At 38.0% G+C, this 27,010-nt stretch overlaps 1 protein-coding gene across 10 annotated transcripts in view; it reads right to left on the minus strand.

The window, feature by feature from the left end:
• The window catches only part of DOCK10 (dedicator of cytokinesis 10), a 236,387-nt gene that overhangs the window by 102,927 nt on the left and 106,450 nt on the right, over positions 1 to 27,010 (minus strand). For 8 of the 10 annotated variants that reach the window (XM_074314112.1, XM_019736633.2, XM_019736627.2 and 5 more), the window contains exons 2-3: positions 25,336 to 25,455; positions 13,515 to 13,604 (exon numbers count right to left, since the gene is read on the minus strand). In XM_074314112.1, coding sequence (XP_074170213.1) covers positions 13,515 to 13,604; positions 25,336 to 25,455 — 210 coding nt within the window. The remainder of the gene's footprint in view (positions 1 to 13,514; positions 13,605 to 25,335; positions 25,456 to 27,010) is intronic. The other 2 variants (XM_074314113.1, XM_074314110.1) reach the window with 1 other exon arrangement.

Here is a 27,010-nt window from a genome sequence, read left to right on the forward strand (position 1 = left end):
GCAAGCATTCGTCAGATACTGTACCATTTGGTGTTTTACAGATAATCTTAATAAACACTGTATGAGATTTTATTCTTCCCATTTTATAGATCATAGAGGCAGAAAGAGGCTCCGATCTTTGTCCAAGATCCTACATGTGATAGACATAGGATTTTGAATGGAATTCGTCTGACTCTAAAAGTCCATTCAGCTAATATATGAATCGTTTGATGATTGCAGACTCTTTTGGAGCACATCTGGACCATGATTCCAGATGTTCGTGTGGTGTTTCTGTTGCTGCCTTGGAGTCAGACAGACCTGGTTTTGGATTTGGGTATTAGCTATATGATCTCAAGTAAGTAACTCATTATCTCTAAATATCTTTATCTGTTTAAATAACACTGACTTTAATAGGATCAAATAACACAATTCCTATAAATAAAGCACTTAGCATAGGGTATTTAACAAATCCTTGCTTTAAAAAGATCAGTTTTTTCTTTTTCCCCAGCAAGTTTGACTCAATCTATAAGTCACATTCACAGTAGTTGATAATAAGGTGTTTTTTCTGATTTATAAAAGTACAGTTCTGGGAAGATATATCAGCTCTGATTAGCAAAGAGTTCTGTTTTAATCAAATTCTTCCTGAATTGATTTGCTAGATTTCATGTATCTGGTGGTGGGTAGATGAGGATTAGGGTTGGATTACATGACCCGTAAGAATCTTTCTAAATCTGTGATTTCTCTGATCCTGAGAAAACCAATGAATTTTACAAACATATGAACATTTCTCCTACATAGTTATGGCATCTTGGAAATGTTGTGCGTAGAAAATTATTCTCTATTCTTTGTTCTTGCCCACACAGTCACTCTAAGAAGATCATTAAGAACTATTATAATTATGACTACAACCCCTCTTTGTCCCAAAACTAAGCTAAAATGACCCGTTGCAAACTCCAAGTCACAGGCTACAACTCTACTTGTTACAATAAGGCAATGGCACCATTTTCCTGTTACTCCCAACCCCACGACACCGGTTTCAAAATACCAGCTCCTTATCTCCTTTAAAATGGGCTGCTACAGTCTACTCCAAAGGTGAAGACTGCAAATATCCAGCAAAAAAATTGCTGAGCTAGTTAATTTTTCCAAATAGTAATGACCCAATTGACATTTTATTCATTTATTATGTTTGCTTGTTCAATCTTTACACTGGCCATTCCAGTATTCTCAGTGTTCATTAGCTAAATCTGAGATCCACATACATAAAATAACTGGAGATGTATAGACACTTGCCTATGAGATGTGTAGACACAAAAAAGCTGAGCAGAGTCAACATGGTTGAATGTGTTTATTTCATCAGGATGATGTTTCCTAAACTGTATTGTGTTCATGATTTTTTTGAGGTTGCTAATTAAAATGCAGTTTCCTGAGTCCCACCTGAATCCACTGAATCAGAATTTCTATCGGGGTGGGGGGGGATCCATCATTCCAGTGGAGTGACAATGTGGCTCGGTCCTTGTCTCTCTGTTTGCCTGTGAACTGAAAGCATTAGGGTCCTAGCTTCATACACTGGACCGGAGGAACTGAGATCACTGTCCACCTTTCACTCAAGTAGACACAGCCTTTTAAAAGAGCAAGGAGTATATTAACTCCAGCATGGGGTTTTACTTAGAGTGGATTTCAATACATATTAGCTAAATAGATGAATCTTCTATATTCATTTTTCCTTTAGAAACTACTCAACATGACACTTTGAAAGTTTTAAACATCTAAATATTTTAGAAAAGCTTGGGCAATTGTAAAGAGCAGCCTAAAATGCTGTAAAGAAAATATTTCATTTTTTCCACTCCTCTTTAGAGAATCATCAGAATCAATTCAAATCATGTTATATACCTCAAATAGCAATTTGGGTTTGGCAATGTAATTTGTCCGTCTCTTAAAAGGGCTGATTATTAGATTCTGGCTAGAAAGTGATAAGCAGGTTAATAGATGGCTTTTTAGAGGAAATTATTATTCTTTCTAGCTATACAGGTTTATTTAATTACATGACTACTTTCTTGTCAGAAAGATTTATGCAACCACAAAAGGTGTTCATTTTGGCCCTGAGTCACCACTGGGATTAATTCTGTATTTGTAAAATGATTGCGGCAATTTTCGCATTCACGTTATTCTTTATATAGTTGAGAAGTAATTATGGCTATTGTATAAAAATGTTGAAAATGTAGTATTATGAAATCGGGTGAATTTAGGCAAATTATGTATTGAAAGGGTGGCTGGATAATTTACTGTCCACATTGAGACACTTCAAAGTGAAAGGAGATGCTATTAGCCAACAGGTAGAACATGAAACTATTCCTGCAAACCAGGACATGTGGTCACTCAATACATCAATATTTTAAAGAAAAAGAGAAAAGGCCCTGAACATATTTTTCCTTTAATTATATTATATTATGTATTCCTTTAAAAAGAAATAATTTCTGCAGTGTAAAAATAAGTGGAATAGTTAATGATTTTTGAAAACATACTGTACTCTTGGGACAGAACTAAAAATAATGAGTTTGAACAAAATAAATGATATTAAATATAAATGTGACAGTTTTAGAAGTCATGGTATAATCTTACTGAATGGATTTTGAGTTTGACTTTTTAAAATATTATGTGATATGAGATAGTGTTACTATGTATATAAATATGTCTGTACAATGTAAAACAGAATGTCATATCAAATGCCAACCACAAATGAAAATAATTTTTCAAACTACTTAATTACTTTGAATTATTTGTTACGTTTGTTGATTCTGAATTGAAAACAGACCAAAATATTTGGTTTGTCTTTTCAGAACATATACTGAAGTGGTTGAACAAAGTGTGAAATTAGATTTTCATAAATCACACCTGTGGCTGACCTGGGACCATACACTCTAATTTTCCAACTAGATCTCACAAGCAATTTGTCAGGACATGAATAATGGATGGTGCTAAAAACCTTGGTAGCATTATGATCTAATCATTCTTTTCTGTAAGGCATAAAATCTGGTTGTAATTCAATTGAAATTTTAGGTTCAAACTTAAAATGAGCTCTTTAAATTCTTGCACTCCAGGGTCTCTGACTTGTAGTTCTGTTTTCATTCATTTATCGCCAAACATTATAAAATGATTTTGATTGTGGAGAAGAGGAAGCTAACTTAGAATTGGAACAGTCTTGTATATTTAGAAACAAGACTATTATTCTAGAGATTTTGGTGACAAGAGAATAAATTTCTTCAGGGTCATTAATGTGAAGCCCAAAACCATTTTGTCTTCAATGTTTTCATCAGTGTTTTCTATATACATTTTGCCATAATGCCTCTAAAAAGCAACTGCATTTGAATTTACCTTAATGAACTTTTGTATGGTTATTATTTTTTTATGTTATTCATTTAGTGTGAAAAAAAATTGGGTGATCTATTTTGTTCTGGCCATCACAGAAATAAAATCATTACTACATATGAGACTAGGTCAAATATAGGACAATGACAGATTTTGATATCATTTTTCCAATGAATTCTTGAAGTCACAAAATAAATATGGCTTTACTTCTAAATTTACTTTTAAAAAGTACACACAAAATGAAAAATCCCTCAGTCTCCAGCAAGATCTTCATCAGTGAATTAAGAGATCCATTCTTTAAAACAAAACCCCAAATCTTTTTATTCTCACTAACTTTGTTAAGAAAGGAGTATAACTATTTTTGGAGAGATTTTTAAAGTTGCATTTTCCCCAGTATCTTCTAGTGATTTAAATTGTGCGTGTAGCCCTAATGTCATATCAAAGACATTAGTTCTACAATGAGAAAAACCACACTCACCATGCTCTGGTCTCAAGTTAATGAATACATTAGAATCATTCATTTGCTGCCCAGTGATTCAGAATCAGAATATAACATTCATTTTTATGTAATTTATTTATACATGCAAAAAAAAAAAAAAGCAAAAACGAAAACCTGAATCATTTACTGAAAGACTTACTCTTATTTCTGAGTAAATTTGAGTGCACATGATTCCACATATTAGATTCAAAAATTTTGTATAAATTACAAAGGCATTTTGGTAAAAGAATGGTTTCTTTATCAGTACAAAATATGCAGCCCAAAGTTAAACATAAAGCACATAAAATTATTTTAATCATAAAAGTAAGAAATAAAATCCCCTGTGTTTTCTTGAGTCAAGATACAGCTCATTTTAGTTATATATATTTCTTTCAGTTAACAAAAATGGGGAGCATGAAATACATTTAAAATCATGGTCAATCCTTCTCTCCCCTAATTTTCTTTGCTATGTCTAGGACTCAAGTTGTTCGATATCTCTTTGACTTCCCAACATGATGGAGCTTCAACCTTGAATATTTAAAAGTTTCTCTTGAATTAGTTGAATGCCATTAGTCTGGGTTCAAATAATGGAAGAGGAAGAGAGGGCCAGGAAGAGACTACATTTTTAATATCATACTCATTTGATCATATTGTTTCTCATGTTTACAAAATTTTGCTTCTTAATAAACGAAGAAATATTTTGATGTATAATTTAACAGCCTATTGAACTACTTTTAACTTTGATAGGCATAGGGTATTCTGCCTGAAGAGCTGCAATATTTTTATTGGGTTTCCTCTCAAAGTGCCTTGTAGGTAAAGGGACAAAAATACTAACACCTTGTTTGACAAAATAACACATTCAGAGTTTAACCCGCTGAATCAGGCTGTGCTCACAGCTTCTGAAATGGCTCAGATATGCAACTACCAATGGCTCGGAATTACCGAATCCAGTGGGCCCTGATCATGACACTTCTTTGGCATTTCATACCCATTGGTATAGAATGGCATAAAAAGTATAAAAACTCTCACTATTGACTCTTCTTTGATTCTGAGAAATCAATTTCTCCTTGTTTTCTTTCTACCTCCCTGTCCACTCCATCTCCACTTCCTGTGCAGGGCCCTCTTTACCAGCCCCTTAAGTGGGAGAATAGCTCAGCGATCTGCTTCTCAGCTCCAGCCCAGCAATCATGGCATTTCTGGAGAAGCTCTTCCAGGCTGTAAGGCTCAACTTTAAAAGCCAGAGCAACTGCCCACTCCTTCCTCCTGGGTTGCGACCTGTGTATTTATCTCCTTCTTGGACATCTCTCTGCATGTTGGCCAGTTATCTTATTTGCTTCATCTGTCCCTGCTCACACAGTCTTCAGTTTCTTCCGGGGGCCAAATTTAAATCACTGGCACAACTACCTAGCTAAAAACGCAAGCCAGAAAGGTGGGAGTCAGAGTCATCAACATATTCTCCTTTACTTTCTTTTCAGTCACCAATTCCTGTCAGTTCTATCTGCTTACGAGCTCTTTACTGTCACTACTATCACACGCCACTTGTCAGTAGAGGTCTCTAACCAGATGCGTTATTAAAATAGTCTCTATCTGTCCAACTTCTTTTCAGTCTTCCTCATCCCCCCAAGTCAACCAGTCCATTCTCTGGTCTGCCTTTCATTATTACTATTTTTTTTTTAACATGTGAACTTGACTTGTTTCTCTATTTTACAGTAAATACTCCAGGCATACTTGTCAGAGTGTACTGCAAAAATCTGATCACAGGTCTGTTACTTCCTGCCTGATGGTGAGCTCCTTGAAAGCATGGACTGTGTGACATCCGCTTGGCATCACCAGCTTAGTAAGTGACAAATGTTGTGGAATGACAAACCCAGTCCAATCTTTCATGCAGCAGACAAGGCCCTCTATCACATACACTTTGAATGTGATCCACAGTGACCGTATAAATCAGTGGGAGAAAAAATTTCTGTTTGAAGACTTTAACCCTTTATAAAGATAAGGTAATTAACGCCACCCAACTGAATTGGGAGCAGCAGTTTCTGTGTGTACCTAAGGGGCAGCTTATTTAAGCCACTGAATTCACATTTACCTCTAGGACAAGAGAAAAAGTAATCTGACAATTAGATAAGGAGGGGGTTGAGAAGAGAAATGTAAGGGCTGAAAAAGGTGTGATTCTGACCTTTAGGATCACTACTGTTTACTTTAAACTTTGAAATTAACCTAGTTTTTAATTATAATTTGTGCATGAGGATAAGTCCACAGAATAGGCATCACTGCAGTGTGTCTGGGATTGTGTCCCAGTGTTGCAAGAGGTGTCCTCCCTAGACACAGGTAGACATTTTTGATACTGATAATAAGAACTAAGAATGCAGATTGGCCATGGAAAGCAACAAATAATTTATCAGATCTTTTGGGGGTCTTTAATACGTCGTTTGTCGTAATCACCATTTGCCTTAATGAAATACATGTCAAGGGTCACCTAATACCTGATTCTGTTTTACTTGAGCTGCACTGAGCCCCCTGTTCTTGACGATCTCCTTCCATCAGATTTTCCTCAGCACTTCTCAAAGATGTCTCTCGAGATACTTGGGAGGAAATTGACAATTTCTCCATGGTCACATAAAATTGAGAAATAGTTCACTCCATATTCCCTTGTAAGACAGTCTCGATGAATATTAGCAAGTTAAAGACTTTGAGACTTGGTGGGGGGGGGGGGGAGAGAGAGAGAGAGAGAGAGAGAGAGAGAGTTTGTGTGTGTATGTATACACAGCCTGCAGAACTGGCTGTCTGTAGAACATTCTGTGTCTATGTGTGCTTGGTGTCTGCACAGATCTCAATCATTTGTTCTGCTGTTTTTTGTTTTTTTAGTGCATTTTCAGTGGAAGCCTAGAGATTTCAACATTTATTCTGCCTTTGAATCTGATTTGCATTTCCTAATCAGGCTTTCCTGTTTTTGTTTTTATTTTTCCTGGAGAATTCCACTATTTCTAGTCTAGATCTCCTGCTTAAAACCTGAACTTATCCGTGCCCCAGTGAGCTGCTACTATCCAGATCAGGGCAGTACATAATTTTGTGTGCGTGTGTGTGTGTATCCATAAATAGACATAGATGTAGATACAGATATTAGCTTGTATTCTTCAATGTTCCTATAACTCTTACGTCTCTGAGTGTTTTATGTTTCGACCAAAGTGAGACTTGGATTCATGACTTGCTCCTTACGTCATCATTCTACTCCTGTAGCAGGTCGATTTCCAGACATTGAAGAGGGCTGTGCTGGCAGAGTAAGTTGCTACCTTAGTCCTTTGCCGGATTTCACTCAGCCATTCGGCTGAAGTGGTCCCTGGGCCCTTGCTCCCTGTTGCATCATTCTCACTTCTCTGTACTCTCATTTTCTTTGTTAAGACCAAACCAAGAGCTCACTTTTAATTGGTGTTCTGAGCTTCTGGCTTTATATTATCTTTTTGTGCTTATTAAAATGAAAACTTTGCTAGAGGAGTTTTGCTGAGGAAGTCTGCATCCTATTTATAGATCCTTTTAATTGCTTCCCCAACCCCCAGTGGGAGGTAGTGGTGCTTATTTGATCATAGAAGGGTTTGATTTTTTTATGGTTATAGACTGATTTTAATCCACTTATGAAGATCAGATAAAGAGGTTGCTCCCTGGTGGTTATTTTTCAAATGTTTTTGTGCCATTGTTATATTTATTTTCAGAAACATGACATTGGGATTATTAATATTCCTATTTGAAGATGGAGATACTGAGGCAGAAAACTTAAATGTTTGTCAAAATGAAGGGCATATTCCTTTGCGAACAGTGGAAATATCCTCATCGTATCAGGTTAATTAAGCACACGATTTAAAGAAATTTCTCAAAGAATCAGAGGTGACAGAGTTGATAAGAGCATAGAGCATGGGGTCAGAGAATCAGGGCCTTAAATCTGGCTCTGTGTGAACTTGGACAAGTTAGTTTATCATTCAGAGCCTGCTTTGTAGGCTGTATAATGAGGTAGTAACACCTGTGTCACAGAGTGCTCAAAAATATACATATACGTACAATGTTGGTCAACTATGTCTTGATGTTCACTGAATAGAACCATGAAATGCTTTAGTGGATGAGAAATAAGCCTATATTCTTCAGTGGGGAAGATTTAACCTGACAGTTAATAGATAGGAAGGTGAATTAATAACAGATAAAACAGAAAAGGGAGAGACCATTTTATTTAAACTCCCATTAAACATATGAAGTAATTCAAGATTAAAAGAAGAAAAGAGCCCGAGAGTTGTCCAAGTAGAGCGAAGTGAGACAGAATTGAAAATTAATATTGAGTTGGATGTGTTTAAACTCGATTCGCACCAGTGCACTGCCTAGCAACCATGGTATTTGTCCTCGCCACCCCATCGGAAGCCGCAGGGCAATTTAGCACAGGGTGGACCAACAAGGTTGCTTAGGGCAGTGCAGCAACCTCTCTGTAAGGGAAACACATTTCTACAAAATCTTACACACGGCAATGAATTCATTTCAGTGCTGGCTTAATTTAGTTTCACATATCCAGCCAATGTTTCTCATTCTGAAAGTGTGGTCCACTATCTCTGTATCACAGTTACCCGGATAGAATCGTACTGGGGTTGCTAGGGTGAAGACTGACAGGAGTGCTCCTTCCAGAGGGTAACCACAGAAAAACACCATTTGGGCAGTTAGCATGGTGCTGAAGAGGCCAGGGCTAGACGGCCCGGGTCGGGATGCTGGCTCTGTCTATTCCCAGCTATTTGATGTGGGACACATTTCTTAGTCTGTCCATGAAGGTTTCCTCAACATTAAAAGTGGTGATGATGACAATGATAAAACATATGTTTGTAATTGCTTCAAGTAAAGGGCTGAGGAGCTATCTGGCTGAAAGTAAGTAAACTCGGTAAAGGTTAGCTGCTATTAACTATTGGGGTCAGTTTTCTTTGCCAGCATGATTCTAATGCATCGTTTCTCTGTCTTAACCCAGCTCTCTGGTGATGGATTTCATTTTATTTACTCTCCCCAAGCTTCCACATTCACGTTCCATTACCATCACGTGATATTTGTAACTGACAGTTCTCTTCTTCCAATCCTGTAAGACATAGGTTTCACTTTATCTCCAACTTTAAAACCAAGCACAACTATGGGAGTTTTCACAGGGAATTTCACTGCTAATGATACAGAAACATTAGCAGGGCATAAAATAGTTTCCTCCCAGACTCCCTCTTCTCCTTCTCCTGTTTATTTATTTATTTTTTTATTTTATTTTTTTCTGCTTTAGACCCACACAATTGGGAAACACAGGATAAGAAGTTTTATTCATGCTGCGAAGCTGAACACTCTGTCCTGAGATTTGCAACACAGAAGTTTGGCAGATACGTGGGAATCTAAGGTAAAAAGCATGTACTTGACTTCTCCTTGGAAGAGTTCTTAGGAGAAATGAGAAGATGAGGGCAGCAGCGAGAAAAGGAGGAGTAGTAACCCCAGGATGCAAGTAGCTGAAAGGGAATTAAAGTGGGAACAAAGGTGAAAGTGAGAAATTTCTCCCAAGGAGACAAAGCAAAACAAAGGGAAATGTCATCAACCTGTTCTCAGCTGAAGGTGACATTCTCAGAAGACCACAGAAATAAAGGGATCAATGTGGCCATTTGAAGCTGTGCTGCAGAAGCTCATGGAAGCCTCTGAGAACCCTTGAATATCCTTAGAAATCTCCAGTGTTGCATCGATCTGCTGTTCACGCTGTGCTTTCTCTGGGTAGTGGCTAAACTTGACACCTTGGCTGGATCCAGAGATAGGGGGTGGGGTTTCAGAAACTGTCCTGGGATTTAGGATTTGAGCTAGTTGGCTCTACCTTGATGGCATACCAGGCAATAAAATGGGCAGCTGCTAAGAGGCAAGAGCTGAAGCAGGCTGGGAACCAAACACAAGGCCCCCAAACCTCAGGTGCTAAGTGCTCTATGAACCCCTGGGTCATGGAAGAGCGATATCCCACAGCCTGAAGGAGATTGCTAAAAACCCAGAAATATACAAATGCCCTATATGCCCAGAAAGAAGTGAAAAATCCCCCAAATCATGGACACATTTATAAATCCATAGCAGTTATATGACAAAGGATTAAGAATTGACCATATCAGATGAACTAATGGCTTCTATGATGGACAGATAAGCCCAACAGGTAGAACCGTAACGCAAAACACATATGGGATTTTGACTGCTCCATATATTTTCACTGCCAGGCTAAAATAATAATAACAATAATAAAAGAATCTGACATAGTTTCTAAGGTGACTACCTTGTGCTTAGAAGAATAAAGTTCCATTTTAACGTTTGGAGGCAAGTTTAGGGCATAGATTTGTTTGCTTCCAATTCTGGCAGCATTTTAAGATACAGTCTAATTTTTTCCAAAATATTTTTTAATTATAAAAATTCGTTTGTAACATCGCAATACAGAATATAGAAACTGAAAATCAATTTGTTTCCCGTATAATCGCAAACTTGTGAGGCAACCAGTGTTATGATTTTGATGTCCATTTTTTAAATACTTTTGCTAGACTTATATAAACATTAATTACATATACACTTGTACATTTTATATCTTCACAATGTCATAGTATATTTCTGCAACTTATTTTCTTCTCTTAACAACATATCATGGGCATCCAAGTTAATACATTTAAATATAAGTAATTTTTATTGGCTATATATTATTATAAAACATAGATATGCCAAAATTGATTAAACCTTATGTGTATCAATTGATATTACAAATTATCCAGAACAACAATACTCATGCTTATAATTATATTTTTATGTCATATTGGTTGTTTTTATAATATACATATTGTATATTTATATGTACTACTTAAAAGATACATTTGAATTACATCTCAAAAGGGTATTACAAACATTGTGTGATATGTTTATTTCCCTGTCTTCCCACTATCACTAAATGATTTTCATATTAAAATTTTTCTTCCTTCCAATATTATATGCCATTTTGTTTCAGTTTGTATTTCCATGACTACGAGTAAGGGTTGGTAACTTCGTATGCCTCTTAGCCAACTGTTTTTCTTCCTTTTGAACTGCTTGCTCAAATTTTTTGCCTATATTTTCTTGGGTTATTTATCTTCTTACTAATTTGTAGAATTTTGAATATTAGGAATGTGTGTGTGTGTGTCTAAAGATATTATGAGTTGCAAATAATTTCTAGGATTAAATATTTTATTTTGGTTTTATTTACGGTAACATTTATCATATGAAAATTAAAAATTTTTATTTTTTTAAATCTGTTCATTTCCCATCACTTTCCACTTAAAAATGTTTTCTTACATTTTTACAATCTTTGCTTTTAAAATTTAAATTTTAAATGTTTGTCTGGAATTAATTATTTAAATTTTTAATATTTGTCTAGAATTAATTGTTGATGTAATATGAACTAGAGCCCTAACTGCATTTTCATCCAAAATGGATAGTCAAGTGGTATTTGTTGAATTGTCCATCTTTCCCCAGAAAATTTGAAGTGCCATATTTGCCATTTATTAAGGAATCATATGTGCTTGGACCTGTTTCTGTAGCCTCTATTTCATTTCACTGCTTTATTTGTTTATTCTGGAATAATAAAAAAATCAAACAGTGTCTCAATTTGTTTTTACAACTCACATTTTTCTAATACCAAAGGGGAAAAAGAAAACTACAGCCAAATTTCACTCATGAATATAATACAAAAATTTGAAATAAAATATTAGCAATTCTAATGTAGTAGAGTATGAAGTTAATCATACAACTTGAACAAGAAATTTTATACCAGAAACACAAGTATCCCACAGGATAGCAACCTATTATTTCTATTCTAGTGCTAAATTCAAGTAGAAAAACTATGATCATCAATAGACTGAATATACATTTTATAACATATGGTAGCCAGTCTTTATAAGTAATGTAGAGACTAAGAAAGACCCTTCTTAAATATTATAAAGACCAAGAAAGACCCTTCTTTGACATTTCTTTTATGCCAGAAAATGTCATAAAACACCAAGTCAAGAATAAGACAGGATACCCGATATTAGAATTATTATCCAACATTGTTTTAGAGATAGTAGATATAAAATAAGACAAAAATTGAAGAAACAACATAATTATAAGAAAAGAAGTAAATGTTAATTGTTTGCAGATGATGTGACTATACTATTACAAATCAAATAAGAACTATTAGGATAGGAGAGTTTAGTAAGCTAGCTATGCATACTTGAAAATTAATAGCTTTAAAAAATAGCAGCAATGAACACTAAGGAAAGGACATAGATTTTTAAAAGTCCACTCACATTTGCAACAAAACTATATGAAAATAAATTTAACAACAAAGTTAAAGAGCTTTATGAAAAAAGGGTGATATTTTAGTGAAGAACACAAATATTCCCTTTTTGGAATTCAATATTATAAATAGTTCAAATCCTACCTAACTCAACTCATAGGCATTGCAGAACTTTTGTAGACCTGGTCTCAATGATTATGATTTTTTCGAGTAGAAAATGATTTGCCCACTCTCTCCTTTTTTCGTTTTAAACAGTGATGCCCTACTAGACATTAAAACTTTCTTTAAGGCAACTGTAAACAAAATATTATAGTACTAACATCACACTTATTTTTATCTGTAAATGTGAAAATGTATACTCAGATATCCTGATGTTATCTAAATCTGCACTTTTTTCTTTTTTCTATCTCCTGAGAAGGTGTCGTAACTTAATGTGAACTTTGGGAAATAAATATGAAATAATGGAGTTGGAAAAGAAATAAACAGGTACATTTATGACAAAAGATTATCTGGATTGAGTCGTACAACATAAAACATGTACGATTAATCAGATGAACATTAACATGTACCCAAATAAGTTTATCTTATATTCAGACAAATATGTTTAAGAGCTGAGAAAGGGTCTTGCTGTTGTATGTGGCTTTAATGAAACCCTAACTGGGAGACATTACTTTCTCAGGATTAAAGACTGAATTTAAACACTACTACTTTTAGTTTGACCTGTGCTGGGCTAAATTTTATCATTGCATTTTCTGTAAAGGAAGGACTGGCCTCACTTATTTATTCAATCAACGCTCTGCTAAATAGCTGATACGTGCCAGCCCAATCACTGCCGTAGAGCATCCTGTAGTCTGGTTAGGAGAAACCATTTTGCAGGCTTTTCCTACACCAATCAAATGCAAGTAGACAGTACGCCAACAAATTTTTATCGGTCCCTTAAAGCTGTCCACGGGGTTTTACCATTAACTATTTCCACAGTTAATACTTGAAAGAAATATATCTCTTAAAATAAAAACTAGGATTCAAAATTCTCACACAGTAAGTCTTTTCGTACAACTCAGTCCAAATAAGTAAAGTCAAATTAAATCTTTCTATTAAGAACACTCAAGTATTTCTCAAAGTGGGGATTTTAAGTTAAGTGAAAACACACACACAAACAAAAAACCCAAAACTTGACTAATCACCACATAATCAAAAATGATTAACAGGAAGCAGGAAGGCATCTGCAGATCATGAAGGTTCAGAGACATCAACTAATCACAGCATTTGAGATTGTCTATTGAGAAGCCGAGGAAGACGATAATCATAAAACTGTATTGAGAACGGCCTGGGAAAGCAAAACTTTGTAAAATAAAGAATTGGAAGCCTGCCATTTACCTCCTTCACCAGTAAATTTTCTGCTTTGTGCTCTGCGTCTTCAGGTACTGTTGAGTATAATGTTCGGACATCCCAGGAAACCGTGGCGGTCTGAGAGGAACAATGACAAGAAATTAGGCCCTCCGACTTAAAAGCCTTGCGCAGACCACTGTACCAAAAGCACAAGAGGGGAGTATTTCAGATCTCAGCATTAAAGGGTAAGAGAAGACAGAGAAACTTCCTTGGTTCTTACCAATTTAATCTCCAGGAGAGAAGATCCAGACCCTCGTTAGATCCAGACCTCTAGCATTATCCAATTACTGTTCTATCAGTAAAGCTCAGCATTTCAAACTGTTTCCTTTCCAGCAGAAAACAAAAAATTGGGAACCTGTATATTGTGATTAGCTTATTTTTACTGGTATCCTTTTTTTGTTGTTGCTAATGCTGATGTAAATTTGAAATAAAGGAGAAAATTCACAAAATCAGCATTATCTTAATTTTATTGTAAATAATCTCTTGAATATCCACAGGATAAATTTAGCCCCTTTTAGAAATTGTGTGTGTGTGTGTGTGTGTGTGTGTGTGTGTCCACAGTTAGGGATGGGAGGAAAGAAAGAGTGTTCAATAAATCTGCACCTTGAAGAAAATAAGTCATGTTTTTGGTGTCTTTTACTTTTGTTATTGAAATAAACAAAATATTTTCAACTTCAATGCTAAACAATCAACTTTCTAGTAAATGAATGTACATATACTAAAAGTATCAAGTATCTCTTAAAACAGAACATCTAAAACAGAATTCCTATGTTGTTTTGTCTTTATATATCTTTAGCTCTACTGAGCTGTGGAGCACAGGGTGCCATAAACAGTACCTTTCCATCCCCAGCCACCCACTTCCTTTAGTCTGTGCCCCTTGGTGATCACAGAGACGCAGACGTGATGAGTCTGTTCACATACGTGGTACCAACAGTTAACATCTTTTATTTTGTACATCCCCAAACCCCACAAATGATTCATCAGGCTTTCCAAAGCACAAATTTAAGTTCATTTGAACTGTTCTACATACAGGGTATTTTTTCCAGATTGATTATTAGAACAGATGGGAGTCCCAACCCCCTTCTTACTGTTGGGGAAGATGGAAGAAGAGGGGGCTGGGATTTCGTCTGAGTTTGTGGCTGCTGCTACAAGCTTTGCCACCAAGGACAGCAGCATTCCTTTGCTTCCCATCCTAGACTTCCATTTTCTTCAAATCCCCCCTTTTCTTCATGTAAGCTCCATGACGGCAAGACATTGGGTCGTTTTTGTTCACTACTGTAATCTGAGTGCCTCGTCAGGGGCTGAAATACTTATTTGTTGAATGTGTTGAGTGTGAGTTGTGTACATGTGTGTTCATAAGCACATATGAATGTGCATGTGGTGTGAGTGTATATTTGTGTGAACACGTGTAATTGGGTGTAGTGAACGAGTGTGCCTGTGTGTCATCTATGTGAGTGTGTGTGTAATGTGTGAGTGTGCGATAATGCATGAGTGTCCTGTATTTTAGTGCATGTGTAAATTTGTGTGGTGTGAATGTGTGTGATATATGAGCATGTGTATGTGAGTGAGTGTGGCATGTAAGTGTATGTGAGTGTGTATGTGTGTGTGTGTGTGTGTGAGTGCGTATAAGAGTGTGTGTGAGTGTGTATGTGAGTGAGTATGTGTGTGCTTTAGGAGCATGGGGTTCAGACACTTAGTGAAAGAGGAACAATGTTATGGGAATCGAACAGGATAAAAACCAACGAGAAAACTATGTTGAAGTTACATCATGTGGTAAAAATAAATGCTCATCCAAAAACACAACTATAGAGTGAGTGCCCTTGGTCAGTAAATTTGCCCCAGGACTTGAGTGCAGCTGTGTGAACAGAGTTTGGAAGTGCTAAGAGGATGTGGCCATCGATTCAAGCCCAATGTAGGAACAGACACACGGAGCCATTACTTAGATTTTACATTTTTTATTCCTTCTTTTATGCTAGTCACTCTGTTAGATAAACAGCAAAGAAACTCTACTGAAAGTTTGGACTAGAAGATTAAAATCCATGCCTAAATTGAGTTTTGGGGATTATTGCTGGATTTCAGTTATGTATCTGGGGATAACCTATTTCCTGTTTGAACAGCTAGTTCACAGATACACAGTGTCACTTAATTGGTTTCCAGGAAACATTACATATCATAATTGACTGGCAAGATTAGGGATTTTTTTTCTCTAATTCAAAAAATGTTCTATATTTCATCCACTATTTTATAATAATTATTTTATACAACAAAAGCAAAAGATTCCTCTTTTTCTTTATATACTATAGTGTCCTATTGATTTTTTGCGTTTTGAAAAAAAGTAATGGCTCTAAATTCTAAGTCTGATGGAGAGGAGAGTAACATGGCCCAAGCGTAAGTTTCCTGTTCAGTTATACCATGAACCTATGTCTCCACTAAGATCACTGCTCTGTAGTCTAAAACAATAGAGTGAATACTGGGCTGGTTTTAGAAGTTTTTTTTTTTTTTCCCTTAATGGTAAGTTTTGGGGATATGTGCTCGGTTTCCAGTAATAATAATCACATGGCTACTTGAAGCGTGATGTCATATAGTAAAGATAGAGCCCCAAATACACAAGCTAATGCTCAGATGCAATGTTTGAGATTAGAAGTTCATTCAAGTTGGAGTTAGAGAAATAGAGCCTGTGTACAATGGCTGTGAGTGATTCTTGATGACCTCTAGTTATGAAATGATGTTGATTCTTTACTAAATCAGACAACTGGGGTTGAATCACCCTCATGTAACCGTGTAATAAATGGAACACATTATTTTACAACATGTGTAATTTTGCATAGCTAATACCTTGCACAGAATACACAAGATACAGAAAAAGGAATACATGTATCGTGAATGCCTATCACATATTGTTGATCTCAGTTATATTTTGTGGTAATACTGGAGCATTTGCCTGCCAAAGCAGAAGGCCTCCAGCAAGTTTCAACTTTAAGAACTGTGGCACATCTACTCATTTCTGATTTCTTTAATGTGTCTCTGCTGAAGCAAAAATCAAGAAGAAACGTAGGAGAGTCATATTTGTTAAGGGTGTTAATATGGTTACAAATAATTTCTCTTCTGAGAATTGGATGCTTTCAGACCACTACAAATTGCCTTGGCCACAACAGACTTCCTGTTCTCTTTGATGAACTCTCTGGTCTACAATTAGTACAGCTTAGTAGCAGGGAATGGATCTGAGCCTCTACTGGAACTGAGCCGAGTTCTTCCTTTGGTGGTAGAGTTTTAAAAGGAGGCTATTGTCCAGAGATTAGGCATTTGGAAATAAAAACTATGCCTTTATGTATGAAACAGTGCACACAGGCCTGTGTTTGTAATTTCAGGTTAATACTATTCAGATGTCTTCGACGTCAGCCCTGTCACTTTCTGTACTGGGTAGTCTTGGCGGCTTTAGTCACAGCCGCCATTCCGCTGGCTGACCACAGAAGACTCCATTCCAAGCACATCGGAGCCATTCCTCAATTGGCCAAAGGCCACTGTCACAGTATAAAAGAGAGTCTGCTTTTCCTATCCTGGGGCTGAGCAAAGCTACCTGTGACAGTACTGTAGACTCCAGCTGCTCCAAAAAGAAAACACAAATGATGGTGCTTGTAGTCATCAATCAGTCCTAGCTTAAGAAGTTCACAAGCCTCACCATGGGGACTATTAAGGAACACGTCATGGTCAATTCCAACCTCACCCATGTGTTTCAAAGGCTCTTCTCCTACATTTCTCAGAGTAAGACATTGACAGTGCCTTTCATTTTAGTAGACCCGGCACTTATACTGCATAAGCTGTTTGAAAAACATTATTTACCGCAGTCAGAAGAGTATTGCGATTTCATTTTACTTCTTTAAAATACACGAGAGTATCACTTGAATACTTTCATTGTGCTTTAAGAGAGGTCCTTCTTGTTTTGCTGAAGTTAAACTGTATGGGAAATACACAGAGAGTGAGCAGTTGGCCACATCTGGACAGTTGTTTCCCCCTCTGCCAAGCCATGGGGACTTCTCCACCTCAGTACTTAAGTGTGTAGGTAGGGAGTTTTGGAGACCTGCTTCACGGTTGTTTTACTCTTGGACTGGCAAACCAGTGAGCAAGTCATTTCACTTCTTTTTTTGTGATTCATTTTCTAGGTTCCAAAATCTGTCTCACCTCCTCTAAAGAGGTGAGAACAAAACATTCTACATGTGTAAAAATGTGAGCATGAATGGAGCCCAGTGCTCCAGCAATATAAAGATCTTTATGCATCTGGACCGCCCCTTGGCCAGGATTCAGGGACAGTGGTCTGAGCTCACTCTCCAGGGAGGAACAGTGAAGGAGCCGGGGGGCTGTGAGGCCTGCAGATGTGGCCCCATTGTGAGCAACAGGCCTGAGACACGAGCCGACCCACCACAGCTAACCCGCATAGCATCTTTCCTTATGGCTGTTCACAGTCCTTCTTGCAGGCTGGGCACAGTCCTGCACAAGCCCTGCCCATGCTCCTCCTTTTCTTAGAAAATCCCTTTCTTTCCTTGTCCTTTCCTAATCCCTGTTTAATGTAGGTGCCACCTCCTTTTGAAAATCTCGAATTCATTCAACATACATTTTCTCTTCTTTGAACTATATCATGTGCTGTCTATATCACATATGAAGTCTGCAGCTTAAGTATAGAATCTGTTAGAACCAAAAGGTCTGCTACTGATTAATTCAGATAGTTATTTTACATGATTTTGTTTTAAATATAAGCAGGCCACCTTAAGTCTGCTTTGGGAATAAAATATGACAATAAATGATATGTTTTGCCATGTGCTTTATTGTTTCTTCGGTATATTTTGTTTATTCCTTTTAAAGAATGAAGCACTTGAATGTAAACTTGAATGTAGACATGTGTTTTTATGACTCTTTTGTGCCCTATCTCTGACTACCTACCTCATCCCTGTCTTAACATTTTGAACAATCCTTTTTTTTTAAAGAAATACCAGTGTTATTGAGATATAATTGACATGCCATAAAATTCACCCTTTAAAATATAAAATTGAGTGGCTTAAGTATATTCATAGTGTTGTGTAACCATCATTGCTATTTAGTTTTAGAACATTTTCATCGTCCCCCAAAGGAACCCCATATACGCTGGAAGTTACTTCCCATTCCCCCTTCGCCCCAGCCCTTGACAATCACTCATCTGCTTCTGCTTTCTGTCTCTACTGATTTGCCTATTCTGGACATCTCATATAAATGGAATCATATCATATGTGACCTTTTGTGACTGGCTTCTTTCACTTATTATTATGTTTCAAGGCTCATCCATGCTATAGCATGTCTCAGTAGTTCATTCCTTTTTAGGATGTATAATATTCTACTGTAAGGATACAGCGTACTTTATTTATCCATTCATCAGTTGATGGACTTGTTTTCACTTTGCGGCTATTACAAATAATGCTGCTATGACTATAAGTGCACAAATCTTTATTTGTACATATAGTCTTAGTATGATCAAGCCCAGAGCAGTCTCCACATATTCTTATTGAATTGAACTAAGCACTCTAGAATCACTTTACTAGAGTACAATTATCTAATGGCACCACTCACTGTGGGATTCAGGAAGTTATTATTTCCCCCAAGTTAATTTTTCTAAGCAGCAGCTGGCCAAAAAGCATGCTATTTAGACAGAAACTCTCACAGCAAAAATCAAGGTGCTTAAGTTTGATTTCCATCCTCACAATTACTCTACATCCTTGAACAAGAGCCTTTTCAAATCTTGGCTTCATTAGCTTGTAAACAAGAGGAATATTCTAACTTAGAAATAACCTAGTTTGACAAAGACTATTACTGAGCTCTTAAATTGCAATTATGGGCTCTATTATGAACACTGTGAGCCATTTAAAGCCTGTTTCTCAGGCTCAGAAGCCAAGGATTTAAAAGAGATTGAGATATCTCTAAAATGTCAAGTTGTGTCTGGGTAAGAGAAAGGAGAAAGAGGGGGAGGGGGAGGGGGAGGAGGAGGAGGAGGAGGAGGGGGAGGAGGAGGAGGAGAAGAAGAAGAAGAAGAAGAAGAAGAAGAAGAAGAAGAAGAAGAAGAAGAAGAAGAAGAAGAAGAAGAAGAAAAAAAAAACAAGAAAAAAAAAAACTTGTGACCTTTTTGCTTTTCAGTTTAAAAGGTATTAAGATCTTTCTGCTTCCTGTCACAAAATGACCCATATGGCTGAGTCTAGATGTCCCCATGTACCAGTTGCTTTTTATAGCTAAAAACACACTATGACAAGAACAAGCCACCAGTATGTTAAGAAATCATAATAGAAATTTCACTCATGAATATAAATACAAAAATTTGAAATAAAATATTAGCAATTCTCTAGTAGAGTATGAAGATAATAATACAACTTGAACAAGAAGGTTTACACCAGAAACACAAGTATAGAAATAGAGCAGTTTTACTCACGTGGGCAGTATTGAAATATAGGTGATCAGGTGGCCTTCCCACAGCGTAAAGCATTGCTAGCTTTCAGACCTCTAAACTTTCTTATTTAAGATTTTGTACCTCCCAGAAATGATTCTACCTCAGGCCCTCTGTATCTTTCCTCAGCAAGAAACTCATCTCTGGCTTTTTCACTTTTTATTCTGCTATTTTGTATCTGCCTTTCCTTAAATCAAGAATCACTTGACAATATGATTCATTGTGCCCTTGAAACTGTCCTTTAGCTCTTGTTTTCCTTCCGTACTCTCCTTGCCTATGTCACCAAGCCACAATTTGGTGACTAAATTCTTTATTTCTTGGCCTTCAGTTTCCATTGCTACCAGCCTCAGAAAGAAAGAGGAGAAACACAGGAGTAGCACATGCAATTATGGACGTAGTACATGAGTCAATGAATGCATCTAAAGTGCTTATTCCTAGTGAATCACAGAAATAGAAGTCATACAGAGGATCATCCTGCCTGCTCCCAGAACCCACACACCAGGATAAATCGTTTCCACCTGATGTGTCAAGATAAAGAAAAAAGCTTCTACTACAGGCCCTTAACCTGGAAGAAGATGATTTTAATTCCGTGTTTGGCAATCTTGATTGAATGCCTATGACCCAGACATTGTATTGGGTATTTGAAACAGTTATAAACTGATTTCTCCCTTGCCTCTTCACAGAAAGCATGTGGAAAAGTACATTAAGTGTTACAGGAAGGAAACTAGCCTGTGTTGATGGCAGCTCTGTGCCAGGCACTCTACCAGGTAGAATGAGCCTCGGGAAAGGGTCACGGTCGTAATCCTTGTTTTTAAGGTGATATGTTGAGTGGTGTCAAAGAGGAACGTTACAGAGAAACAACCACTTTCTTCATCATGAGGCAAAGCCAATGACTTCATTCTCCTTGTTCTCAAATTTCATTTCACTTGGCCTTTTGGTTCCTAAAGACACTCAAAGGATTAAAGCTATATTCTAACATAATAACCTGCATGTTGCTGAAATATTCATTTTCCACCTGCTTTGGGCCAAGTGCCGCTCTAGTGTCAGGGCGGGTCTCCCCATGATCAAGACAAAAGCCATCCCTATCCTACTCGAGGCTACACACTAATGGTGAGAAACAAGTGACAGAGGAGTAAAAACGCAAATGGGAGCTTTCTAGGTACTGCTAAGTGCTATTCAGAGAAGCAAATAGAGCGATGCACTGGAGGAACACAGTGAGGGAGGGCGGTAATGGAGGGCGGAAGTCAGGGATGTGTCTTTGGAGAGGCGGCATTTGAACTGAATTGTGAATGAAAAACAGGAGCCCGCTGCGCAGAGTGTAAAGGCCCTATGAGTTTGGCAAGTGCAGGAAATGGAAGGAATTCCAGGCATGCGTGTAACCACAAGGGGAGCAGGGCTAGGAGATAAGGGCTCAGCCAGCCTCAAGAACCAGATGATAAGGCAATGAGACACCACTGGGAAGTTTTAACCAGAGGCCTGGCATTACCAGATTTGCATTTCTGAAAGTTTCCTTTCAATGAATCAAAGCAGGCAAGGGAGGAAGCAGGAAAACCTGTTAAAGGCCACTTTTGGGGACCCAGGCAAATAAGGATGATGATGATGCCTTGGGCCCAGAGCGTGAATAGAGAAATGATGTAGAAATACGGCCCTGGTAAAAAAAAGAATCTCCTTTAAGGGGTATCAAGTACCAGATAAAGCCCCTGTTTCTTGATATTTCTTAACCACGAGCATTCTTAACCAACTTTATTTTTCATCCATATTAGGGCACATACTTATCACAAGGCTTTTGCTTTTCTTGTCAGTCTCACCCATCTAGGAACTGCTGTTCTATATTCAGCGCCTTGTGGGTGCTGAATAAATATTGGTTAAACAAAACAAGTAATGAATCACATCTGTTGTAAGGGTGGGTACTTAGAAACTTGGAAACACAGAAGTGAGCTGGATTCTCCAATCCATAGGACACAACTGAGCTAAGGACAGTCAGAGGGAGGACGGGGAGTTTGGCACAACTCCCCCTTCTTCCATTCTTGGGATTACAGTGGTCATCTACTACCATCTCCCCTTGGGTGAGTACAGATTGCCCACGCACATCCCACAGAATCCTCACCACTGCTCAAGGATGAGCCTGGGAAAGGACCCTCTAGCCAGGTGAACAGGAGTCTTGCTGTTGGTGACCAACAGCCCTGAAATGTGACATAGGCTGTGGATGGAGCAGACTGGGGCAGGGGGTTTTTAAAGAAGGGTCTTTACTCCACACAGAGGAAGATGAGAAAACCCAAGAAACAAACACAGTTCCTTTTAGCAGGGATTTATATAGCAGAGCTCCCCAAATTTGTCTGTAAAGGGTCAGATAATAAATCTTGTGGGGTCTTCTATGTTTGCTACAATTACTATACCCCTGGTGAAACTGCAGTTGTCTCATGAAAGCAGCCATTGACAATAGGTGAATGAAAGGGCATCATTGTATTCAAGTAAAACCTTGTTTATGGATACCAAAATTTGACTTTCATATCATTTTTATGAATTACAAAATTTTCTTCTTTTTTTTCCCTTCAACTATTTAACCAGTTCTATGAAGAAAATACAACATGGTAGTGTCCAAAAAAGAAAACATACACATAAAAACCCTTCTTAGTTCACGGGATATACAAAAGTAGATAGCAGGGCTCATGCATCATAGTTTGTTAGCCCTTACTCTGTAGAGCAGGAAAGAGGGAAAACCATCCATCTGAATTTTGGTCCCAAACTGGTAACTTTATATGGTAATAATATTCAACATCATCCTTTTGTCAGATACTTAATGCAAATGAAAAAAATAGCTGTTTGTCTGATATGACATTTTCTGATAATAGGGACTAGGTGGCATCAAACATCTCTTGAGCGCTTGCTAATCGGAAGCTATTCTCCCAGTTGGTCTCCTAGTTTCCTCTGCACCCAGGTGCATGTTTTAATAATAAACACCAGGTCATTTGTTCTCCTACTTGAAACACTCCCAGTGACTTGTCACTTGCATTTCAAATAAGATATGAATGCCTTATCTGGTCCTCGCCTGACCTCATCTCTGACCTCTCTCTCTCTGTTCACTCATTCCACTCATCAACCTCAGAACTCTCCAGGGTCTTTGTAGCCACTTCCTTTGGCCTGACACACTCCCTCCTTCCCCACGTCTTAGCATGGTTCGTGGTATTTAGGAATTCAGAACTCAGGTCAAATGTCACCTCGGTAGAGGTGCTGTCCTTGACCATCCCGTCCAACTCAGGTCTTCTGGTCAGTTTCTATTGCATGACTCTGTCTCGTTTTCTTCATAGAACTGGTCTTTCTATAAATTATCTTGTTAATTAATGTGTTTACTTATTTGGTTTTTTTTTTGCCTGATTCCTCCCATCAAAATGTAAACTCTCCATTAACACAAGGTACTTTCTGTCTAATCACTGGTATTTCCCCTTTCTGAGATCCATGCCTAACATTCAGCACTGTACCTGTGTTGAATGAATACAGGAACGACAGCCTGGGGGGTGAGAAAATGTCATGTTCAGAATTGTGTTAGTATTTTATCCCAGTTGGGAAGGAGGGTGACTGTATATGATGGGGATGAGGGTTGGGAGGGGGAGGAAGACTAAGACCTTGAGAAATGGGCAAGGACCAGATATTGGAGAAGCCCTTGGACAAGGCTAAGGTGTTTGCCCTTCATTTTGACGGCAATGGGTTGGCCGCAGAAGGATTTTAAGCAAGCACAGAATAAAATACTTCAGTGTATTTATTGGAACATTCACATAGGGAAAATAAAAAAAAGTATGCTACTATGTACTCTCTTTGCACCATGAAGGATGGGAAAGGTATACAATAATCAGACCATCCTTAACTTAAGCATAGAAAGATGCCAAAAAATAAATTCAAATTCAGTGCAAATGTTTCATCCCATCTACACGCCTCCACACTCTCGAGTTAGGGGAAGTTGGAGTAGCTTTCAACATATTCCTGAACAACAGAGCTAAAAGAAAAGGTGGTCTGAGTATCAAGCTTTTGTGTGCTGGTTGATAGAAAGAGGCTGGCTGTTTGTCAAGTTTACCTTCAGTCTGAAAGAAAATGAGGATGTGGAATTAAAAAAATGAGACATGGTTCAACTTTGTGTTTGCAGTTCAAGACCCAGTGGCCTGGCCTGACCACAGAAATGAGATTTCTACAGGAGATAAGTCTTAAAGTGTGTCAAATGCTAAAGTGGGAGCCATTTAAAATTCTGAAAAACAGGTTGGAAGAGTTGTTTGGTTACCTACTAACCTGTCTCCTTTCTTCTACCCTTCTTTGTAATTGGAATAGAACATTATTAACTCCCATACACCTTCTTTTTTGTTAATCCATGGAGGAGGGTGAAGAAAATTAACCTTTAGAATCCTGAAGCCAGATTTGCTCCAGAGGTAATGGAGGGAATAGAAGTTTGAGGCTGTCTGAGGAGGCGTGAACACTGAGGCCCCAACAACTCCACAGAGGTTCCCATGGACGCTGACTATTTCACAGGGTTAGCTTGGAGCTGTCTTTTCATCTGCCTTAAGATGCTCATGTTCCTGATGCCTGAGAGTATCTTTCTTTTAGGAGAAAACAGGAAAAATTACCATCTGCCCATTGAGATCTCTGTTTATATAGTTAGATATTTACTAACAATTTAAAAGTATTTAAGATGACCACAGATGGAATGGTTGGGACACGGAAGTGCTCATTATCCATAACTTTACTGTATTTATCTTCAAAACAAATTTCCTTTTTATTCATTCTCTTTACCACCTGAGGAGCATTCTATGTGCCAGTAAACATTGTCCTAAAGAGGGCATATCTCAGATCACAAATCCCTTTATGAAGATTGCTTGCCTACCTTCCTTTGCCTATAGCCTCACCATTTTCCTATTAAAGGACAACCAAGATTTGGGGTGAGTTTTAAGAATTGCATCATTTGTGCCAACAGATTCCTCCAGCCTTTGCCATTGGTTGGTTTCAGTTGCTTGGAGCTTTCAGTTAGAAATGGCTCGAGGGAGGGAGTGCTCGGTGAGGCCAGGTAAGGCAGTAGTTAGAAACCCAGACATTGGTGGGGACACAGTGCCAATTGGACCCAGGTAGCACCCTGTGCTACTCCCATCCCAAGTGGCTACTGTGTCACGGAGCCCCCAATATTCCAACTTGACAAGGGTCTTGGGCACGTTCTATTGCCAGATGTGGACTCCTGCTGCAGCCACTGTGATGTAGGATGCACAGGAAGAGGGCTGAACTCCCCAAATCTACACGGGAAGATAACACCCTTGAGGGGATCACCCTGTGGGGCTCTCCTGAACATGGATGGCTTGAGAAGAGAACACTTACTGAAAAGTCGTCACTGGGGAAGAAGAGGAGGTCTCGAAGGGGATCGTTCTGATAGGTCTTTTCAAGTTCTTCAATGACAGTTTCATAATCCAAAGGCTCAAGAAGCCTGGGCTTTTCCTGCTGTAGAAAAAGAAAATATGCTATTAACCACTGATACATATAATTTCACATCTTCTCAATGCTTGGATGGGCTTCATGTCTTAGTATCACCAAGGCTTTGACTATGTACAACCCTTCCAATGGAGTCACAGAGACTCCAGGCGTTGTAGGGCAGAGCCACATAATTATTATTTCCAGATCTGAAATCATATGGGAAGATCATGAAATACTTGACGTCTCACTCAGTAACTCAAGCTGTTCGCGCTGAGTCCCCAAATCTCACGGTCTTAAGCCCTTTCACATCCACAGAATAGATGTTTATGTGAACTTGACCTTTGTCAACGGGAAGAAACGCTTTCTGCTTACTTGCCATAGTATTATGATGATGCTCACCATTTTTGCTGAATTAGATACTTCCTTGTGAGGTCTACTTGGGTCTGTTTTAAAATGTTGGCTCTCTGAGAGCAATCAAAGCATCACAAGCTGTCTTAGTTGTCACTGAAGCATGGATCCTGTGTCAGGACTAATTGCTTGGCTCCGAGCCTCTTTGCCGCTATAGAGAGAGTCTGGGTAATACTCTAACAGAACTGTACAACATAACTATTATGGATACAGTGTGGTGAAAATGGAGAAGAGTCTGAAAATAGCCAGATAACCACACTGCACGAAAGTCCCGAGGCCACGAGGAAAGGCGCCTCCCTCACAGAAACTGCCCACAGCGCCAAAAAAGACAAACGCCAGTGGGAAAAGATGTGATGGTTTCATTACAAGGGCGATGTGTTTAATCCAGACTATACAGAACTCACAAAGTGAGAAGATAGAGCCCAAGAGAAAAAATAAAATATTACAAAACAGAAAACCAAGGACATGTTCTGAGTTCACTTGGCCCTTTGATGAAGCATTGATGCAAGTTAAATGAAAATAAATGGTCGTTTGGATTATTTTGTGGCACCTGGAAGCTGGAGTGGCCACCATGAAATTTGTACGCTAAAGTGATCTCCTAAATGAAACAACAAATTTTTTTTTTCCACATGAATGACATCAACAGACTGTTTCCCACCAACCTTGCTCCTCCCCACTCTGCAAAGTACACGGACTTAGCTTCCATTTCTAAGGCCTTCCTTCCTTAGAAGATCTCTGCTGGTAAATCCCCCAGACTTTTTATCAACATTTTAATAATTGCTAATGGGCTCCTCAAAGTAGCAGTCAATGTTTATTTTGATGACTTTCCAAATATAAAAATAAAACAAAACGAAATGTAACACAGTGGGCAAAATCACAAGGACTCCCATGTCCTTTCTGTATTTAAACAAAACAAAACAAAACAAAACAGAACAAAAACAAACCTGTTTTACAAAATCTTAAGTAAACTGAGGATGATGTAAGGGGAATATTCTCTCTGGAAGGGCTGTACAAGTAAGATTGCCAGATTTAGCCAATAAAAATACAGGCATGCAATATTTGGAGAAAACAAGAAAGGTGGTTGCCCAACACAATCTAGTGCAAGAGCTGTGAAACATCCAATATTTTGAAATGGAAGATACAGAGACACAGTGACATGATTTGGGTAATTAAA

Source organism: Rhinolophus sinicus, linkage group LG01 (genome assembly GCF_036562045.2).
Source record: "Rhinolophus sinicus isolate RSC01 linkage group LG01, ASM3656204v1, whole genome shotgun sequence".
Taxonomy (NCBI): Eukaryota; Metazoa; Chordata; class Mammalia; order Chiroptera; family Rhinolophidae; genus Rhinolophus; species Rhinolophus sinicus.